The sequence below is a fragment of the Asterias amurensis genome, chromosome 15 (assembly GCF_032118995.1).
Source record: "Asterias amurensis chromosome 15, ASM3211899v1".
NCBI classification, from domain to species: Eukaryota; Metazoa; Echinodermata; class Asteroidea; order Forcipulatida; family Asteriidae; genus Asterias; species Asterias amurensis.
The window spans coordinates 5,619,040-5,639,098 of NC_092662.1; the positions used below are offsets into that span (position 1 = coordinate 5,619,040).

Sequence of the window (20,059 nt, forward strand, 5' to 3'; positions counted from 1 at the left end):
ATAAAGAGTAAAAAATAAGACTAGGGAGGTACTAAAAAGAACACACGGACCCACAAGCACAATAAAAGTATGGTTACCAAAATATGGTTACCAGCTAAAATACAATTACCTATGCACCGACTATAACAGGTATCCTGCTCTTAAAACTATTAAGTAACATTTTCTGCTTGAGCAACTCAACGAAATTGGGCAATGGTTACATTGTTTTGTTTTATCAACTTGACCAAATTGAAACATTCTCAAATGACTTTGAACCAATATAAAACAAAAGAATCTCCTTTGGAACTTTTAATTTTGAAATAAGAAACAGAAATGAATTAAATTTGTCGGAAATGAATATCAAAAAATGAATTGTTCTTACTTTGCGGTAAACTAGCGTACACAAGGATACACGAACCCTCATGCCTATGCACTGAATCTGGAAGAAGTAAGGGCTATGCACAAAAGCAAGAAGGATAGAAGACAATGTAATTACGCCTGCATATGTGTAGGCCTGCCATGTCGGAACATTGAGTGTGGGTGAGAAGTAGTCTATGAGACGGCCCAAGATGAAGGGTTGAATGATGCGTAGAGCTTCCTATGGATTCAAGAAATTGCACGTTTATTTATCACTTGTATAAATTAAAATTAAGACTTATATAAATTACACTGTTTTTGAAAGGAAAAGTGATAACATTTAGTTCTTACAAGTTAAAGTCAATATATCTCTTACGAATTATTCAAACACTTTAAAAAAAACTTTAAAAAACAATGACTTCATTATAATGATCTCGAAAGTTCCTCCATGTATGTTGAGTCAGTGATAGCAGCCAAACTTTCTTTTTGCTCGCAAATTAACAACTAAGGTCAGGTGACCGAAGCTTCCTCTGCGGTTAGAGAATATATTTGATTCTACATTAAGAAGAATGCAACAATGTTGGACTAGGTTTTCTTACCTCCGTAAAAGCACAAATGCCAAAGAGTGCGTAAGTTGGCCCAAATACTCTCGTCAAAGCTGCAGTGAGACTAGCCTTCTTTCCCAATTTGACTTTCTCTAATTCTTTACTCCACTCTCTGATGGTAATATCAAACAAAATTTTAAATAAACAATTTGAAAACTATTCAAGAAACAATACAACAATCAAAAGTATGGTCTGTTTTTTTTTTAAGAAAATAACTATAACTATCACAATATTCAGGAGAAAAATGAAAGAACCTTAAAGTAAACTTGATACAAAACAATATCATAACAATAACAATACAAGGTATTTATATAGCGCTCTAACCAACAAAGGAAAGTACCACAGCGCTGTAGGCCTACACACAATTAACAAAAAGCAAAGATAAATAAACAAGCAAGCAAACAATTGAACAAGTGGGTTTTTATAGATTTCTTGAAGACTGCTAGTGAGTTAGAGTGGCAGATGCTGTAGGGTAAACAGTTCCAGAGTTTGGGGGCAGCAGATAGCAGAGAATATAGCATTTGGTCGGAACTTCTACTAATGGTTTTTGAGATTATGTTTTGTTAGACTATACATTGCCAACCTTTCAAGTTTGTATCCCAAGTGGCAGGATTCGTCTGATGGTACTACATCATCCAAATCTTTTGGGGAAAGTTTCTTCTCTTTGTTAGCAAGACTAAAAAGAGCCCCAATCCAGCTGAAAAAAAATTGAATTTTCATAAATATCAACATAAATAACAAAATTCACACATTTATTGTTAATATTTGATTACTTTTTCACTAACTACTTCTAGAGCATAACTTATTTTCACATTGATTCTACAGGAAGTACTTTTCAAATTTAATTTAATTAAAGTTTTAATTTATTTTCAGGGGGGAAAACAAAATACTAAATTGCACAATATTTCATTGGTATTTTCTGGTGAAAATATTAATTTTCTAATCTCTTTTGAAGAATTCCTCAACATACAAAAAGAACATAAAAATGACAAATTCTTACGTGAAAAACAGCTTGGAAAGAGGATTTGCTGTGAGATAGGGGCTTGGCTTCTTCTGCGCTTCACCTGTACCCATGGCAACCATTTTGATTGCCAATGCTCAATAGAATCCTGGTGGTAAACTTCGCTGAGCAAATGTCGAAGTTGAATCTTTAATCCTTTTTTCCTCCACTTTGTAACAACTTACTTTCAAATACTTATACTTTCCTGTTAAAGAAAATATAGATCAAAAGAAATAGCAATAAAAGCCTGTATGACAAAACTTGCAACCAATTAAATATTAGTTAATTAAAAAGCACTTAACTCTACCTGTACCTCTAGTCATTAACCCCAACAATATGGCAATTCCCTCAAATCCCATACATTAAGAAACAATGTTTAGTAAGAACGATTTGTCTACATTTATAGAATTTTAGAACCACAGAGGCAAAAGTAAGTATTCACAACTATTGACAAAAGTCATGTAAATTTGTCTCCTTTAAAAAACAACATTCATTTCCACACCTGCATTTCATAGCCGGCCCTGAGCATGCCCCATGCAGCATGCCCTAACATTTCCAGTGTTGTCGTATTGTTTGATACTCATATACATTTATAAATAAGACCATTACGACGATGATAATTTGATAAACTTATTGTTCTAAATATTAATTTGTCAAACTTACAATGCTGTTGCACACACAAAGTTCGCCTCTTCTTCGGTCTTTGAATTGCCGTTCCGCCAGTCGTTTTTCGGGAGTTGCTACCCTAAAGTCGCAAACAGAAATGATGCTTTAACTTGCAAATTCGTTCCAGGATCTCCCCTTGTTTACTCTTGTACAACAAAAGTTAGTCGCATCCGTTTGTACAGTACGCACGGCAGTAGTCTGCATTCTGCGAAACACTGTGTGGGCCGGGTGCGGGGGTGCGTGCAGTAGAGAACGTTGCTATATTTACACAACTACGTAATTGATAAGACTGGGTCAAAGTGTACCCTACACTTTTCGGGGGACGGGAATCCAAGATGATCCCGGATGCTGGTCGTACGGTGCGACGTGCTTCGTAAAACCCGGATATAGCTAGATCATAGGGCAAGATACAACGAAAGTGGATTCAAGGTCAATGGTTGAATACATGTTATTCTTTCCAGTTGGTTTCCTACCTCCATGATTGAACAATCACAGGGTTTATAACACAACACCCAGACGTATATCCTGTTAACTAACTGTATTTCGTAAGGGTCGAAGGTCGCGGCTTGCAAATAGACCTAGGCCTATTTAATTACAAGTATTTGGCAAATTGTCGTTATACTTTTCTCTACGACCACACGGTCATGATTGTTTCCAGTGAAAATCATGGGGCTGGCTACCCAAACCATTCTTGAACACTGATGGGGATGTGTCAATTGGAACATGAATATTTATGAAATTGAAGTTTCGTAGTGTTCATGTCAACCTCCAAAATTATTCATAATGTAATAATTCTGTGAATATTGTATTTTGGTCATCGAAGTTGCAGGGGTAGTATTGAAAGAAGAAAAAACCTTGCTGCATAATGTGCGCTTCAATATGCAAGGGACAGGCCTCCTGGAGTATTTAACAATATTTGAGTGAACAGTAATTGGCCCTTTCTTAAAAACTGCATTAATTCAGAACATGGAGGAATTTTATTTATTCCTCCAGGTTCAGAGGTAGCCGTTTCTCACAATGTTTTAAACTATCAACAGCTCCCCAATTGCTCTACGTTACAAAGTTTTATGCAAACAATTATTTTGAGTAATTACCCATACAGTCAAGTAGCGGTTCACTATATACTATTCACAATATTTAAATTTGCATTCTTTTCAACAACATATGATGATAGCAGAGTTTAAAACATATACAAATATGTCTTCCCTAACTGGGCTTTCACTCAAGCACTCATCCTTTCTCTATGCTCCGATCCAACAATTCAGTGGGGTGGGGGGGGGGCGAACTTCTCCATCAGGAACAACAGAGGGCGCAGTGTCGTATTATTGTAATGCGGGTGACAAGGACTCGGAGACCCTTTTCCAAACCACGGCTCCGGCTTTGGATTCGGCTTCAAACTCCATCCTCGCGTCTCAAGCCCTCAGCGCGTAGGGAAAAACAAGTGCAATTGTCAAAACGACCGCGGGGTCAAACTGAACTGAGTCGAATCCATAGCCGAAGTATTCGAAAGGGTTGCAGAGGCGCCATAAGAACACAAAGTTATACAGCTTATCATTATAAAGTTACCAGCCAAAATAAAATATCATTATTCCATATGTAACTGGGTTCCTTAGCAGGCAAAAATGTTTAGCAATATTTCTGCATATATCCAGCACCATGAAAGTTATCAGATCATTCACGTCATTTTACGACTAACGCATGTGAATGTGTTTCGGAGTCAAATTTGGTTCCACCAAATGGCGAACCTAGTAATAGATTCACCAAGTAATAAGAAAAACACATAAACCTCGAGGGATATTTGAGTGAATCATTACACTATTCTACTTAAACAATATCTTTCAAACCATTACTCGTTCTATATCAAACGCTTTTTTATTGGAGGGCACGTGTCCGTTTTGGCAACAAACAGTGGAACTGTGCCGAGGTGACTCCTGGACCTGGGCCCATGCAAACTTCGCATTTATATATAGGCCACGATTATTAAAAAAAAACGGAATCTGCAAAATAAAATGTAGGACAGGTCACAAGAGGAAGCAGACCTTGCCCAAGGCAATTTGTTACACCTCTGAGATTGATCAAGCAGAAATTTGTGACCACGAAAATATAATCGTTGTAAACAGGGGGCGGGAGTTTACACTGAGTGACACGTCATGTCTAAACATTTGAAGAGAGTGCACTTCAGAGAGAGCGGATTATTAACAAAGTAAATGTCGAACGCTTTTGAACGTTAGGTGGGAGCATACACACTTTCCCTTAAAAGTACTGTTTAAAGCTTTGCGTTGTGTGGATATTGGATAAATAGGTAGAAACTTAAAATAAATAATAAACTTGCGGGTACATGAGATCTCTTTAGTGAGAGTGTTGGCTTTGAAAGAGCCGGTGTTTCCAATCGTTATGAGCCAATAAAGTAAAACAAAAATGCCGTATACCATGCCAGAAAAGGGTTATCAAACATAGTAACATCCTTTGACATGTAGCATATGTTACTACATCCTGCCCTTGCTCATTTATCCTGTTGCTTAGCAAAATAAGTGTAAGCAATAGTTTCTGCTTGAGCAGCTCTTATGAAACTTCACCCAGGTCTTTGCTCAACCGTGGTGGTAGAAATAGCTACCTCCATGGCTCAACCACAGGCGGTTTCAGCACCCTTTGGATCCATGAGCATTTTGGGCAATGCCATTCGCCTGGATCCGATGCAGCCATTATGCCCATATTGAAGACGTGCTTGAGCTATCGAGGCTGATTGTGGCCAGGATTCAATCAAAAGATTGATTGATAATATGGGTCAATAGCCAATATCTTAAAAGACACCAGCTGAATTACACGTATAGGATGCCTCATTATCTTACTATTGTGTTTCATTATTTTTCTGTATTGCTTATTCTCTGCTGGTCATACCTTCCTTATAATTATTTATAAAAAATATATAAAATAAGTTATTGACCAATCCCTATAACAAAATACTAAGAACTTCACAATAAAGTCCTGCAACCCACCCGTTCAGAAGAGCCTAAATGCCAAAGAACGACTATGGACCGTTCCGGCTTTCTACTAAGCTCCGCCCACCGCACACGTGAGCAAGAAACGTGTACGAACACTACCAATGACATTCTGCATGATTCCGCCGCGTGCCAAATATACGCGCACGCATGACCGAGTTTGTCCGACCACAATCATTGCTGTGATTGGTCAAATGGGTGAACGCGCACAGTTTGATTGGCCGGATCGGTCCATTGGTGCATTAAGTCAACCAAACAAATTTGATTGATTGAGCACGTCCCAAATTTTATTTGTGGGAGAGAAAAAACGTATTGGCGCAAGAACAACGAAAGTGTCAGCAGTTTGCAATATATTGTAACGGACAACCAAACAGCTATCGAACAAATTCAGACAAGCGATGTACCCTACATCCTTAGGGTGTACATTAAGCCGCTACGACCAACGAACCATTTCAAAAGAGGTACTGCAGCCCCCAGATCAAGACGTAGGCACTTGGTAAGGCCTTTTTGAATTTTTCCATTTTCTACAAGTTTTAGACTCTTTTGTTTTGCAGGCGTTTTCCTAGTCTTGGTGCAAGACGTTTCTCGTTTTCTTTTATCACGCACACCGCGGCGAATTCACCGACACCGCGCGCAACGACTCACCTGACTTATAGTCCACTCACCGCGGTGTGTGTGAAAAGGAAACGTCTTGCACCAAGACTAGCGTTTTCCTTGAGTCTTTCAAGCCTCGTGCTTTCACGGGAGTCGCAACTTTTACTTATTTTTCATTCATAATGCATTTGCCTGCAGATCACAACTAATATTCAATCCCAATCCGAAGTACTATTTTACTATTGGCTATGATTATACAAAATAGGTAGCTCCGTTTGACGTCACACATTGTAATACTGGTTATCTTTACAAAAACATTGTTTTAACGCACAACTATGAGTATATGCATCGCGTGAAGAGAGTTTATGACGCAGCTCAAAGCTGAAACACAAGTAGTCCGTACAAATAGCGTCTTAGGAACTATATCCTGAAGGTCGAAGATACAACACTTGACTTTCTTACTTTCATAAAGGCAGTGGACACTATTGGTAATTACTCAAAACAATTATTAGCATAAAACCTTACTTGGTGACGAGTAATGGGGAGAGGTTGATGGTATAAAATATTGTGAGAAACGGCTCCCTCTGAAGTGCCATAGTTTTCGAGAAAGAAGTAATTTTCCACGAATTTGATTTCGAGACCTCAGATTTAGAACTTGAGGTCTCGAAATTCGAAATCAACCATCAAAACACACACAACTTCGTGTGACAAGGGTGTTTTGTCTTCCATTGCTATCACGCAACTTTGATGACCGATTGAGCTAAAATTTCCACAGGTTTGTTATTTTTTGCATATGTTGAGATACACCAACTGTGAAGGCTAGTCGTTGACAATTACCAATAGTGTCCACTGCCTTAAACGACCATTTGTAATTTTGCCTTAAAAATAACACCAGAGGAATCATAATAGATGTTAAGTTTGCTTCGGGGATAAAGAGTATATAAAAACAATTCTTACTACCGAGATTGCGCGGTAGCCGATGTCAAAAAATAGTTGGTGAGACACTGCCCTAGAATTCCAAGGTTCGAATCCCATCCGAGTATAAATTTGTCACATGACTCAGGAAAGTACTATAGTATACAGTGCTAACACACAACGGTGTAGGCCTGGGTAAACAAAATAACCAGACAAACTATTTCATATAAACAAATCTGTCCCGAAAGTTGTTTTCCCACATCGTTTCAAAAGGCATTAGACCCCAATGAAAACATAACATTAGTATAGTATTTTAATCTTCAACATTGAGGTAGAATGTTTGAACCGATGATTGTTTGTATATAAAGTTCTCCAACCAAGAATTGTGCGGTCATAATGTTGTTGAAACTTAAGTTCCATAGTTCATATTACATCATGTTTACTTTTCTTCTGAACCCAAACTAATCTAAAGCTCTAACTCAACGGGATCCACCAAGCGTACGATACCATAACTTTATCAAGAAGAATTTACAGGGAAACAGTCAGAAAATATCATTGTAGACTTTACCATTTAATTGGTGTCCTGCTTCGCGCTCAACTTAGCAATTTCGCTCGCCTGATATGTTTCTTTGACTTCTGTGGTATTACTGAACCAGTTTTGTGCAAGGTGTCAAACCCAAGAATTTTCTTCTATTTATCAAAGAAGCAATCGGCTTATAATAACACGCATGATGAAACAAGCCCCGACCATTAGAATGCTGTCAGTAACCCCCTTTTTTGTGACCGGGGTTAACAAACTAAGAAGTACGACCCTTTTCGTACCGTATTTTTACTAACTGAATTTTCACATTTAAGTCAAAATACTGACTTACAATTACTGATAAATTTAATCCGTTGGATTAATTTAGAATCAGTAAATCAGTAAATCAAAACACAAATAAATACAAGATTGAATAAACAAATAAGTAAAAAATAAAAATAAAAATATACAGTCAGTTTCCCTTGTGGTTTATTATTTGATATCTGATATAAAAAGTCGCATCCCCTTAAGGTGATCCCCTGTCTGCCGCTTCCCAGGTTGTATCGTTACCCGGGTGTGATCCCTGGCTACACGGCAGTTTGCGGTTTAATGGCTTCTGACAGGCACCCCCCGAACAAAGATATTGACAAAATTGGGAGACCACCAACATAGGGCTAGATAGCTCAGTTGGTAGAGCGCCGGCACGTTGGGCCGGAGGTCGTTGGTTCAATTCCGCTCTAGTCAATTTTTCTTTGTTCAATCATAAATCATTTAAAAATGTACCCAGTCAGTTTCCCTTGTGGTTTATTATTTTATATATATATATATATATATATATATATATATATATATATATATTTACCAATCAATCAGTTTGAAGATAAAACTGCTCATTGCACGGGCGGTAACTTCTCTATGTTCTGAAACTTCCATTTTTAGACAACCCCTTGATCCGAGTCCCCCCCCCCCCAACGTGACCTTTACACCAGGGTTTGGGAAAAGGACACAAACATCAAGCTGTCGAAGTTTACCAATATAGGGAGCATTCGATTAGCTTCCCTGGGTATACCCCCAAGTGACCCACTCCACAAGCAGGGCACTGTGGGCTGACCCGGGTGAGCCCCTGGCTGGAATGACCTCAAAGCTATAGACCAGGGTCGACCCAGGGAAGCTAAACGAACGCACCCACTGAGAGTGACATTGACCATTCCAGGGTATTTTCTGGCAGGCAAGATACTACTAAATATAATGTGAAACATTGCAACATACCAGTAATGACATATACAAATCAGTAATTTGAAAAATAACAGCTGAATAATTTTTGAGATCTGCATCTTTCTTGATACCAAAATGTGATAAAAACTTAACTCGACCCCAGAGGTTATAAGTTGTTCAAACAACTAGTTTTGTATAATGACTCGTACTTGCACTTAAATCACATGTGGGATACTTTCGACCATTGGTCTGCCTTTTTGGGAGTCAAAAGTTAATACTTAATTGTATTTAAAGATAAACGCCAGTGACGTGTCCTGGCCGAGCGGTTAGGGTTGTCAGAGCAGAATGTGGATCATCGGGCACTTTTGCCCTTGAGCAAGGCACTATAACCGTAATTGCTTCTCCCAAAAACGTTCATACGTGCTCTGCTCAAATAGCCATGCTCCTAAGTGGATGATACCCATGTCTATCCAAACGGACTGTGAAGTGGGTAACCCTGTTTCATACCCAAGAGTATGTGGCAATGTGCCCCTGTTGACGTTGATTTGGGTCGGGAGTAGTGTTACCCTCATCATAGAGCTGTTCATTCTTGTGATATTTAGGCGATATCTCATTAAAAAAACTCATAAAAATCTCAAATCACCTGCTATACCTCTATACTCATTATATACCAACAATGTTTGGCGATCTATAATGATATAAAATAAAACATAAAACCGCCTGAAATACGCACAGGATCACAATATGTTCTAGTTGCGGTGATGACGTCAGATGAAAAGGACCCAAATATAATGGCATGCGTTTAATGCAAATCTTATAAGAGATCACCTCTTAATGTGCTCCAATAACCGATTAGATTTATTAACAGTTTAAATCAGGATATGACGACTTGGGAATTCTGTTCATATTGTCAGGTAGTATGACATGTCTCACTTCATTTTCGCCACAGGGTATCCAACCCGAAAGAAAATGGAAGCTAGAGCACGTTTTTCCTACAACAGAATTCTTGGCGCTTTTAAGTCGAACTCAGAATTATGTTTTCAATAGAGAGCGGATCGTGCTTTTGGACACACGTTATTGCGCAGTAAACCTTTTCATTTGAATTGAACACTACGGGACGCCACAACCAACCATGACAAAAAACACAATTTCGCTCACAACCGACTAATATACAAATAAACAAGACTTTCTATCAAAATAAATATTCAGAGTCCCATGTGCCTTGACTCACGAACAGGGTTTTCAACAAAGTGGTTTACGTGCATACCTGAGTATTATTTCACACTTTTGACAGGATTGTATAGTTGTCACTTCTTACATTTTCAATGGGGACACACCGCAGGGATCCTCTGCACCCGTGGTTACAAAGCAAGAAAACCAAGAGTATTTTCACTTCTACCCTTTCATTCTATCAACGCATGGTTGGATGAAAATGTTTACAGACACTAAAAAGTGGCTAAAGGGATTGTGTCTTACAAAATATTACAACTGTGCGGATCAATTTGTGATTGGTGGAACACGCATCAAGTGCACAATTATACCATGACACGTGTACACAATAAAGGCTGTCATTGGCTGAAAGTCTTGACCAGAGCGTACATGCGTGCATTTTTCCATTATTAGTCATCAAAAATGGCGGTCAATGACGTCATGACTAATGTTTTGAGCCATTAACACGTTGGTATGGCACCATTGCGCCTGTGGCTACGAACGCCCCGAACGCCGTTTAAGCCAAACTTCCAAGGTGTTCACAGACACGACGAAAGTAAAAATGTTAAATACCTTTAGTTGGGCTAAACTACCACAGCCTAGTTTCAGCGACAAAAGAGGTCAACATGACCATTATTTATGCACATTATGAAAGGACTTGTTTAACCTCAGCTCGGGTTGCACCAAGACTGGATGTTAAAGACCTTAAGTTGGGCTAAACTACCACAGCCTAGTTTCAGCGACAAAAGAGGTCAACATGACCATTATTTATGCACATTATGAAAGGACTTGTTTAACCTCAGCTCGGGTTGCACCAAGACTGGAAGTTAAAGACCTTAAGTTGGGCTAAACTACCACAGCCTAGTTTCAGCGACAAAACAGGTCAACATGACCATAATTTGTTTATTTATGCACAGTATGAAAGGACTTGTTTAACCTCAGCTCGGGTTGCACCAAGACTGTATGTCACAGAAGAATAACTTTGAAACATGATGTTGGAATTCTGAGCAGTATGCTGAATCAATGATAATTACATTTTCAGTTTGAAAACTACAGCAAACATTTACAGAATTTTCACTTCATTTCATTTTATACTGTCTATCTCTTCAATGATCGGCCCAATTTATAACATTCATTACTTTCAGCTAAGATGTTAAATTGATCTAATTCATTTTCAGCTTTGTGGGTGTGTAACTATGATGTGTATTTAAAATTATGCAAGGAAATTGACCTGCATGATAGGACCAATACAATTGATTGATAGATTTAGTTTAAACTATTACTTCTAGTTATGAAGCCAATTAGTTAGGACTGCCAAACAGCGAATCCTTGTAAGCCTTTCTAGCCAAAAACCCTGTGGACAGAAGACCTAAGATATTAAGCAATAATGAGTTGGCTGTTTTGGGTGAACAATACTCATGGCCAACCCATACTTAGACATTTGACCTCACATTCCAGAGCTTTTTGTACTTGCTCCGTAAGTTATGAATTGTTGGGTAGTAAGCCTTGGTTTTCTTTGTTGAAATATTGAATAATGATAAAATATCCAAGGATTTCTGTCTACTTTTGCATTTGTCAAAAGAAACTGCAGCCTTGACGGCAACAAACTAATCCCGAAGAGGGAAGAAATTTAAGGCATCTTATCACTATGTTGGTCGTATTGTTTTAATTTCTAAAGGAGCATTGTGATTGATAAATGAAGGCGATATTCAATTCGGGTACACTCCAAGACTGTTGAAACGACACAAGGAATAATCGACAAGTTTGACACGACTTTGGGAAGTCGCCATGCACAAGCCCATTGCAATCGTGGGAATTGGTAAGTTAATAACGCGTTTCGGAAGGATAAACGATACAACATTTCCGGTAAATGAGATTCCTTTGTATACAACAACAGTGATCGCCCCCCCCCCCCCCCAATAAAAAAAAAAAAAAAACATTGCGAATAACATTGTGATGATTTATCTGTTCAAATTTATATGCATGTTCATCATTGCAGATATGAAATTTCCTATAATCGTGACCTATAGTTTCTGAGCAGATAAAGTTGTCCTCCTGTTCGTAATAATTGTAATGCAATATTTTATCTTTCAACTTGTACTTTGAATCCACTTTGACCCATGGGCACCTGTTTTAGTTCTAATGTATTGATATAAATATACCAGAAATATTAATGACAATTCCTCGATCGTTTTCTTTAGGTTGTCGCATGCCAGGTGGTGTCAGATCAACTGATGATTTCTGGCAGGTCATTCGAGATGGCAAAGACACAATCACCGATGTCCCTCCGGAAAGATGGTCCAATGAACACTTCTACCACCCGGATAAATCAAGACAAGGTAGGATCGTATCTAAGAGGGGAGGATTTATTGACGATGTGGATGGGTTTGATAATACTTTCTTTAGGATATCACCCAAGGAGGCTTCATCTATGGACCCCCAACAGCGCCACCTCTTGGAGGTGGTACACGAAGCTTTTGAAGATGCTGGGATTCTTACAGCTGAGATTGGTGAAGACACTGGGGTCTATGTAGGTATCGGGTTGTCAGATTACCGCTTTCAGTCAACGGAGAGGTCTCTGATTGATGCATATACCCTGACAGGCAGTTCACATAGTGTGGCAGCAAATAGGATATCCTACGTCTTTGATTTGAAGGGACCGAGTTGTGCTGTTGATACGGCTTGTGCATCATCCATCACAGCTATGCATCTTGCTTGTTGTGGGCTCACACAAGACGAGTGTAAAGTCGCTGTGGTTGCTGGATGCAACAACATCCTCATGCCAGAGATGAGCATTGGATTCAGCGCATTAGGTGTGATGTCATCGGATGGGAGATGCTGCCCTTTCTCAAGCTCTGCTAAGGGGTACGTAAGAAGCGAAGGGTGTGGTGCCCTCATCCTCAAGACTCTCTCAAGTGCGCTCAAAGATGGCGATCATGTCTACGCTGTTATCAGAAGTACTGCTATCGCAGCTAATGGTTCATTCAGAAGTCTTACAATGCCTTCAGGTGAAGCTCAAGAAAACGTCATCAGAAAGGCATATTCTCGCTGTGACATATCCATGACGGATGTACAATATGTTGAGGCTCATGGTACTGGCACACCTGTTGGGGATCCGATCGAAGCTGAAGCAATTGGGAAAGCCTTTGCTCCTTCTCGCCAGTCAGCACTCAAAATAGGTTCGGTTAAGGGGAACTTTGGTCACAACGAGTACGCAGCTGGGGTTACTGCGAGTATCAAAGTGGCTTTGATGTTACATAGAAGAGAACTTTGTGCGAATATCAACTACATCGATCCAAATCCAGCGATTGATATGAAGAAATGGAAACTTGAAGTCCAAACAAAACCCGAACCCCTAACCACCGATAGAAAGGCCGTCTTTGGTTTGAATAGCTTCGGTTTTGGAGGCGCAGTTGCTCACGCCATTTTTGAAGAATCCCCAAGAATAGTTACTTCTATCTCATTGAATGACTTAAACGCAAGCTGGAAGTTTAGCTCAGATGACCAGGGAGAAAATATCATAATCCCGCTTTCAGCTCACACAACGAAGGCTCTTGTTTCCGTCGTGGATGACTGGAAGATGTTTAAGTGCGACAAAGATGCACAGGTTGTTGTTTCTTGGCTTGCCTCTCGTCGTGTACATCATGACTGTAGACTTGCTGTCATTGCTAGCTCTGGGAAAGAGTTCACAGAAAAGCTGATTAAGTTTTCAGAAGAAGACTGTGACGATGAAATGCTTGTGACAGGAACTGCTCGTTCAAAACAACCGAAAGTGTGTATGGTGTTTCCAGGTCAGGGTCAGCAGTGGAAAGACATGGGTCGCAAGTTGTACGCTACAGAAGACGTTTTCAAAAGCACCATTAATTCATGTGACGTCATATTTCAGAAGCTCAGTGGTTGGTCACTTCTCCATAGGACGTTGCTCTTTGTCGATCTTGATATGTACGCAAACGATGACGAACCGAATGTAGACATCAACGACACGCTGATATCCCAACCCGCCATTTTGTTTTTCCAGATTGCGTTATATCACTTATGGTGTCACTGGGGCGTTACTCCTGCAGTCGTTGTTGGTCATAGCCTTGGGGAGGTTGCTGCTGCGTACGCATGTGGCGGTCTCTCACTTGAAGAAGCTGTTCAAGTTATTTACCACCGAAGCAACGAGCAGACCAAGTTAAAAGGAAACGGGAGTATGGTCGCCGTCAGATTGTCGTTGTTAGCCGCAAAGGAACTTTGCTCAAGCCAGGACAATCTCCACGTTGCTGCTGTTAATTCACCAACGGCAATAACCATCGCTGGGTCGACTGGAAGCATTGAGAATATATCAGACTTTACCAGTAATGGAGTAAGTGTTGTAAAGCGGCTGCGAGTGGAGAGTGCGTACCATACACCAAACATGGACACTATCAGGGAGCCCTTTAAAGCCGCTATGGCAGGAGTTATCAAGAGTGAATCTCGTCACCAGGATATCAAGTTGTACTCTACCGTCACTGGACAACTGTACACGGGTAAATTTGACACCGAGTACTGGTGGGACAACATTAGAAACCCAGTTGACTTCCAGACAGCTGTAGAGGAAATTATGCAGGCTGAGCAACCGGATGTTTTTCTTGAGTGTGGGGCATCTGTAACTCTGCTTTCTTCCATAAAGCAGATAGCAAAGAAGATGGAAAAAGAATCTTCCGTCGTCACAATACCGAGTGGAATCAGAAAACAAGATGCCCGAGTCTCGGTCCTTCGTGCTCTTGGTGTTCTCTACACGGTCGGCCTCGATGTCAACTGGCGAAATATTACCAAGGATTGCGCCGAGTGGGTTTCCATGCCGACTTACCCTTGGCAACACCAACCATTTTGGGTCGAATCTAACACAAGACGGAACCAGAGGCTAGGACGAGACGATCGCACTTTTCATAGCCAGGGAGGCAGAATTTCAGTTGATGTTTTCCCCTTCCTTGCAGATCATGTTCTTGAAGGAAATATTGTGTTTCCAGGAGCTGGTTACATTGAGTACGTAATCGAGACAAGCATACCGTTGACGAAAAACCCATGTATCAAACTCATCACCTTTAAGAAGATGCTTCTTTTGTCGATAGGCGTGACGGGAAATACTTCAAACACAAACCAGCTCCAACTTGTTTGTGATAAAGACGGTCCAAAGATCAACATCACTGCTGAGAACATGGTGTACAGCTCGGCATTGCTGGACGAGTCGATGGTCAACTCCACATGCAAACCGATCTCGCTTGACGCCATTTTGTCCAGATGCAGGAACAAAATCTGCTCCGATGTCTTTTATGAAGATCTATCGACTGTTGGTCTTCAGTACGGACCAACCTTCCAAGTGGTTGAGGAGGCTTTTCTAGGAGACGGTGAGATTGTTGGTTTCCTTCGCCCCACACCATCTAACAAACAGCGTCTTCAAATCACCCATCTTGATGGCTGCTTCCAGCTGCTCCTCACTGCCACCAGATCCCATTTGAGTCTGTTCGCCCCCGTTGCTATTGAGTGTATTCGTATGCATGTAGCATCTCTACCTTTAGGAGAATATCTTGTAGCTCATGCAACAATCACAGACTACGAGAGGCAGATGCTGAAAGGAGATATTGTTCTCGCCACGAGGGACGGTAAGGTGTTGGTAGATCTAAAAGGATGCCAGTGTGCAGCCATAGGCATAAAGGGGACAGAATGCCACCCGGATCAGTGGCTGTATACGACAAAATACCAAGGTATCAACTCAGGTCTTCCAAGTACACAGGTTGTTGCAGAAATCTTCAGCGAGGAAAAGTTACTGAAATCTACCCTTGAAGATGTAGATGTAGTTATGAGAGCCGGCTCTGCCTTTCCAGTTCTTAAGACAATCTTGTCTTCTTACGTCTTGGATGCACTTAACACCGTCCCTCAGCACGAACGAGATCTATCAAGACAACGATATCTGGGCCGTCTGGAAAAGATTGCTCAAGATGAGAGCATTCCTACAATACCTCCTGAAGATATCATCGCCACGGCTCTAAATCTTAAGGCAGGAAACCCTGATCTTAAAACAGAAATAAGATTGGTTGAAAAATTTGGAAAAAGCCTTCCAGAAACGCTTCGAGGACAGTCATCTGCAAAATTGAGTGAATATGGATTTTTAGACTACATCTCAGAATCTAAAATTATGCAGTTGTTCTGCAAGGCTGGCTCAGAGGCTATAGTAAACGCCATTTGGGAAGCCTCCAAACGTCAGCATGTAGTACGTGTGCTGGAAATAGGAAGTAGAAATGGTGTATTTACAAAGGATGTTGCTGGACATCTTCAAGATCTGGGACAGCAGGGTCGGCTGGAATACACATGTTTGGAGAGCGACTTGTCTGTTTCTTCACATCCTCGTCTGAATCTTGAGATGTTTCCTTTTCTCAAGTTCAAACAGTTTGACATTGAAAAAGATCCTGAAGCATTTGGACTTGTGCATGATTCTACTGATTTCATCATCTGTGTAGATGTCCTCCAAAAGGTTGTTGACTTGGAGAGAAAGATAAGCAAACTCAGAAACCTCTTATGCCAAGATGGTTGGCTTCTTATTGTTGGGATAACGAGCATGCACTGTGTCACAGAGGTGATGCTGGGAACTCAAGTTGGAGATACGAGTCAAGACACCTGCTGGCTTTCACACAGTGATTTGGTAATCATGATGAGAAATCAGGGGTTCCAAGACGTCAGAGCAGTCTCAATTCCAAAGGAGTTTTGGTGCAGCATCATTGTTGGTCGCAAAACACAAAGTGTTGAACAAAAACATAAAATTCTCCAAACCCTATCTCCAATCTCAAAACCCAAATGGATTTTGATCTCAGAGAATGGAATAACTGGTCTTAAAGAAAACCTTCTCAATAATCTTGACGCAATGACATACACTCCTTTCAAGTTCCATGAAGTGATACCCGACAACGATACACCCAAGACGGCAGATAAGAAAGTCGTGTACGTGTGGGACAAGAGTGATGTAAATGCAAACATGCTGGTTCGATTCCTTCAAGATGTCCTATCTACAGAAGTTGGGGTTTATACAAGAGTTTTCATCATTTTAAGAGGGAGTGGAGTCGAAGTTGCGGCAGCAGGAGGAGTTATCAGCACAGTTACCAACAAGAGCAGGACACCAATCGTCTCAATCCACTTGGAAGACACTACAGAAGAATCCACAGATGCACTCTTGGGATTAATGACAACATCTTCTGAGACTCCAGACAGAGAACTCTTGATTACATCTGGAAAAGTTTGCGCACCGAGAGTGTTGAGACTTGGTGTTCAAGAAATTCGAGCCGAACCCTCTGATTATTGGCAGCTAGTTTCAAGCCGTGATCCGACCAAAAAGCCATCTCTTAATGACCTCGTTTTCACCCGTACTCCTGAAGTGGTACCTCATGACAATGATGTGGTAGTGAGTGTTCGAGCAGCATCCATCAACTTTAAAGACATTATGCTTGCTCTTGGTATGCTGGATGGACTACAAGATGACGATGAGGGGGTACACTTAGGCTTAGAGTGTAGCGGTGTCGTCGTTAAAACAGGTGCACGGGTGACGACGTTGCATGTGGATGATGAAGTGATTGGTTTCGGACAACATTGCTTCGCGTCTCACACTACAGCTCACGCAGAGTTACTTGTTTCAAAGCCCAAAGAACTCAGCTGGACCGATTGCGCTGGAATTAGTGTTACATTCTCCACTGCGTATTACAGCCTCGTCGAGAGGGCGAACCTACAAAGTGGCGAAACTGTTTTGATTCATTCAGCTTGTGGTGGGGTTGGATTGGCAGCGATCCAAGTTGCTAGAATGATCGGCTGTAAAATAATCTGCAGCGCTGGGACTGAGGAGAAGCGACGATTTCTTGTAGAGGAAATGAGAGTAGAGATGGTTACAGATTCCCGCTCGGGAAAATTTTACGATGATGTCATGGCCTGGACTGAGAAGAGAGGAGTAGATGTTGTGCTTAACTCGTTGCACGGTGAGCTGTTGGTGAAAGGTATTGAACTTCTTGCACCAGGAGGAAGATTCTGTGAGATTGGAAAGCGAGACATTCTTGAAAATTCTCATCTTCAAATGAATCTTTGGCTGGAAAACAAGTCCCTCCTGTCTTGCCAGATTGATCGATTAATGAAGCTACAACCCCAAAAGGCTCGTGATTTACTACAAAAAGTTGTCTCCTTATTTGAAAAGGGTATTCTACGACCAACAATCACCACAGTCTGCTCCATTGAAAACTACCAGGTAGCGTTTCCAACAGTAGCAAAAGGAAATCAAATTGGAAAAATTGTCTTTGAGATTCCTAGTGGCTTCAAGCCATCAGCAGTTGAACCGTCCCCTGTCCTCTTCAATGAAAGTGCTACCTATATTATCACAGGAGGACATGGTGGTTTAGGACTTGTGCTGGCCCGATGGTTGTGTGATAAGGGTGCTCGACATATAGCCCTCGTGTCCCGCAGTGGTTGCGAGTCGGCGTCGGCTAAGCGCACTGTATCCCATCTGAGGAAGAACAACACCAAGGTGTATAACTTTGCCATTGATATATCAGAAGATGTCAAAGTGAAGAAGATGTTCGATGATCTGAGAAGTGAGTTCCAGGCTCCAGCTTGTTACGGAATATTTCATCTAGCTGGTGTGATCGCTGACGAATCCTTACAAAGCCTCAACCCTGACTTGATGGAGCGATTCATGGGAGCAAAGGCGAGAGGGGCACATCATCTGCACACTCGATCTCTTCAAGAACCTATCGATGTCTTCTTCATGATGTCTTCGTCAGCGGCACTATGGAGCAACTCTGCCCAGCCGGGGTATGTTGCGGCTAACAGGTACCTGGATGCCCTTGCTGAAGAACGAAGAGCTATGGGTCTCCCTGCATTGAGTCTACAAATGGGATCTGTGACAGGTGCCGGTTATTTGGAGAGGAACTCTGCAACGTTGAGGGCGCTAGAGATGAAAGGACAATTTCACCTCAACATTGATGAGATTTTACGATGCTTGACACATCTTATGCAGAGGAAGTGGCTACCACCTGTGATCTGCCTCACAAACATGGTAATTTCAACATTCCAAAGACATTTATAAACTTCGATTTACAGTAGCTTCAAAATGTGTTCATATTACATTTTAAATTTGGCAAAATGATCTTTCTTCTCTTAAAAAGCACCACAAGAAGTGTAAACTAATTTGTCGAGATAAACCGAGAGTCACAAACTAAATTTGTTAAAGCAGTAAGGTCACCACAAAACAGTTCATGCAGTTACATCAATCAGTGAAAGCCTGAGTAATGTCAAAAGCTTGGTTTACAAAAAAAGTTTTTCATTAAAAAGTGTACAGATTGTTAAAGTGTATAAAAAGTAATTGATAATCACAAATTAATTCAAGAAAACAGATAAAGGTTTCACCTCCCATAGAAATAAATATATAAAATAAAGTGGGTGAAACACCCTAACATTTTAATACATTACACTTAGTTAAAATCAGTGAAAATAGTGTCAGCAGCTCAATAACAAAAAGTGTTTTTAACAGTACAGATTGGTGCATAAGAATAGTCTTCAGAGGCACCAAGTTGCGCATTCACAATTATTCCTTTTAAAAAACCTATGAATCTGCTTCTTGCTGTGACTAAATGCAGCAATGATTTTTTTGTCACCATGTAGGACTGGGACTTGAATCTTAAATTCTGCTACCCCAACTCCTTGAAGTTTCGACACCTGACCATCGGCGACAGAGCCATGAGTCGACAAACAACCAAGATGACCACCTCATCAGAGGATAAAGAGCGCCAGATAAGAAGGAAGATGGGAGAAATTCTCAGTATGAACCCTCAAGATATCAACCTCAAGAAGCCAATGGTTAACTACGGAGTCGATTCATTGATGGCTATTGAGATGGTTTCTTGGGCCTCGAACGAACTTGGGTTGGCTATTACGCAAATGGAGGTTTTCAGTGGGATAACGGCAGAGGCCGTTTTAGAAAGAGCGGCCACCAGATAATATTTTACTC

The 20,059-nt window shown here is 40.7% G+C and overlaps 2 protein-coding genes across 2 annotated transcripts in view; one reads left to right on the forward strand and one right to left on the reverse strand.

The window, feature by feature from the left end:
• The window catches only part of LOC139947912 (ATP-binding cassette sub-family C member 4-like), a 30,426-nt gene extending 27,596 nt beyond the window's left edge, over positions 1-2,830 (reverse strand). The window contains exons 1-5 of the mRNA XM_071945764.1: positions 2,605-2,830; positions 1,942-2,146; positions 1,525-1,638; positions 936-1,053; positions 362-577 (exon numbers count right to left, since the gene is read on the reverse strand). Coding sequence (XP_071801865.1) covers positions 362-577; positions 936-1,053; positions 1,525-1,638; positions 1,942-2,024 — 531 coding nt within the window. The 5' untranslated portion in view covers positions 2,025-2,146; positions 2,605-2,830. The remainder of the gene's footprint in view (positions 1-361; positions 578-935; positions 1,054-1,524; positions 1,639-1,941; positions 2,147-2,604) is intronic.
• A 3,083-nt stretch (positions 2,831-5,913) lies between these two features.
• Positions 5,914-20,053, forward strand: LOC139947923 (uncharacterized). Its single transcript, XM_071945782.1, has 4 exons — positions 5,914-6,102; positions 11,738-11,878; positions 12,261-19,108; positions 19,714-20,053. The coding sequence occupies exons 2-4, from the start codon at positions 11,848-11,850 to the stop codon at positions 20,047-20,049; spliced, it is 7,215 nt and encodes a 2,404-aa protein (XP_071801883.1). The 5' UTR covers positions 5,914-6,102; positions 11,738-11,847; the 3' UTR covers positions 20,050-20,053.
• Positions 20,054-20,059: the final 6 nt, after the last annotated feature.

Bases quoted from the DNA above. Each gene is read 5' to 3' on its own strand.
- LOC139947923 (XM_071945782.1), top strand. From the start codon at position 11,848: ATGCACAAGCCCATTGCAATCGTGGGAATTG. The intron at 11,879-12,260 runs GTAAGTTAATAA...CGTTTTCTTTAG, and splicing joins CATTGCAATCGTGGGAATTG to GTTGTCGCATGCCAGGTGGT. The intron at 19,109-19,713 runs GTAATTTCAACA...GTCACCATGTAG, and splicing joins TGATCTGCCTCACAAACATG to GACTGGGACTTGAATCTTAA.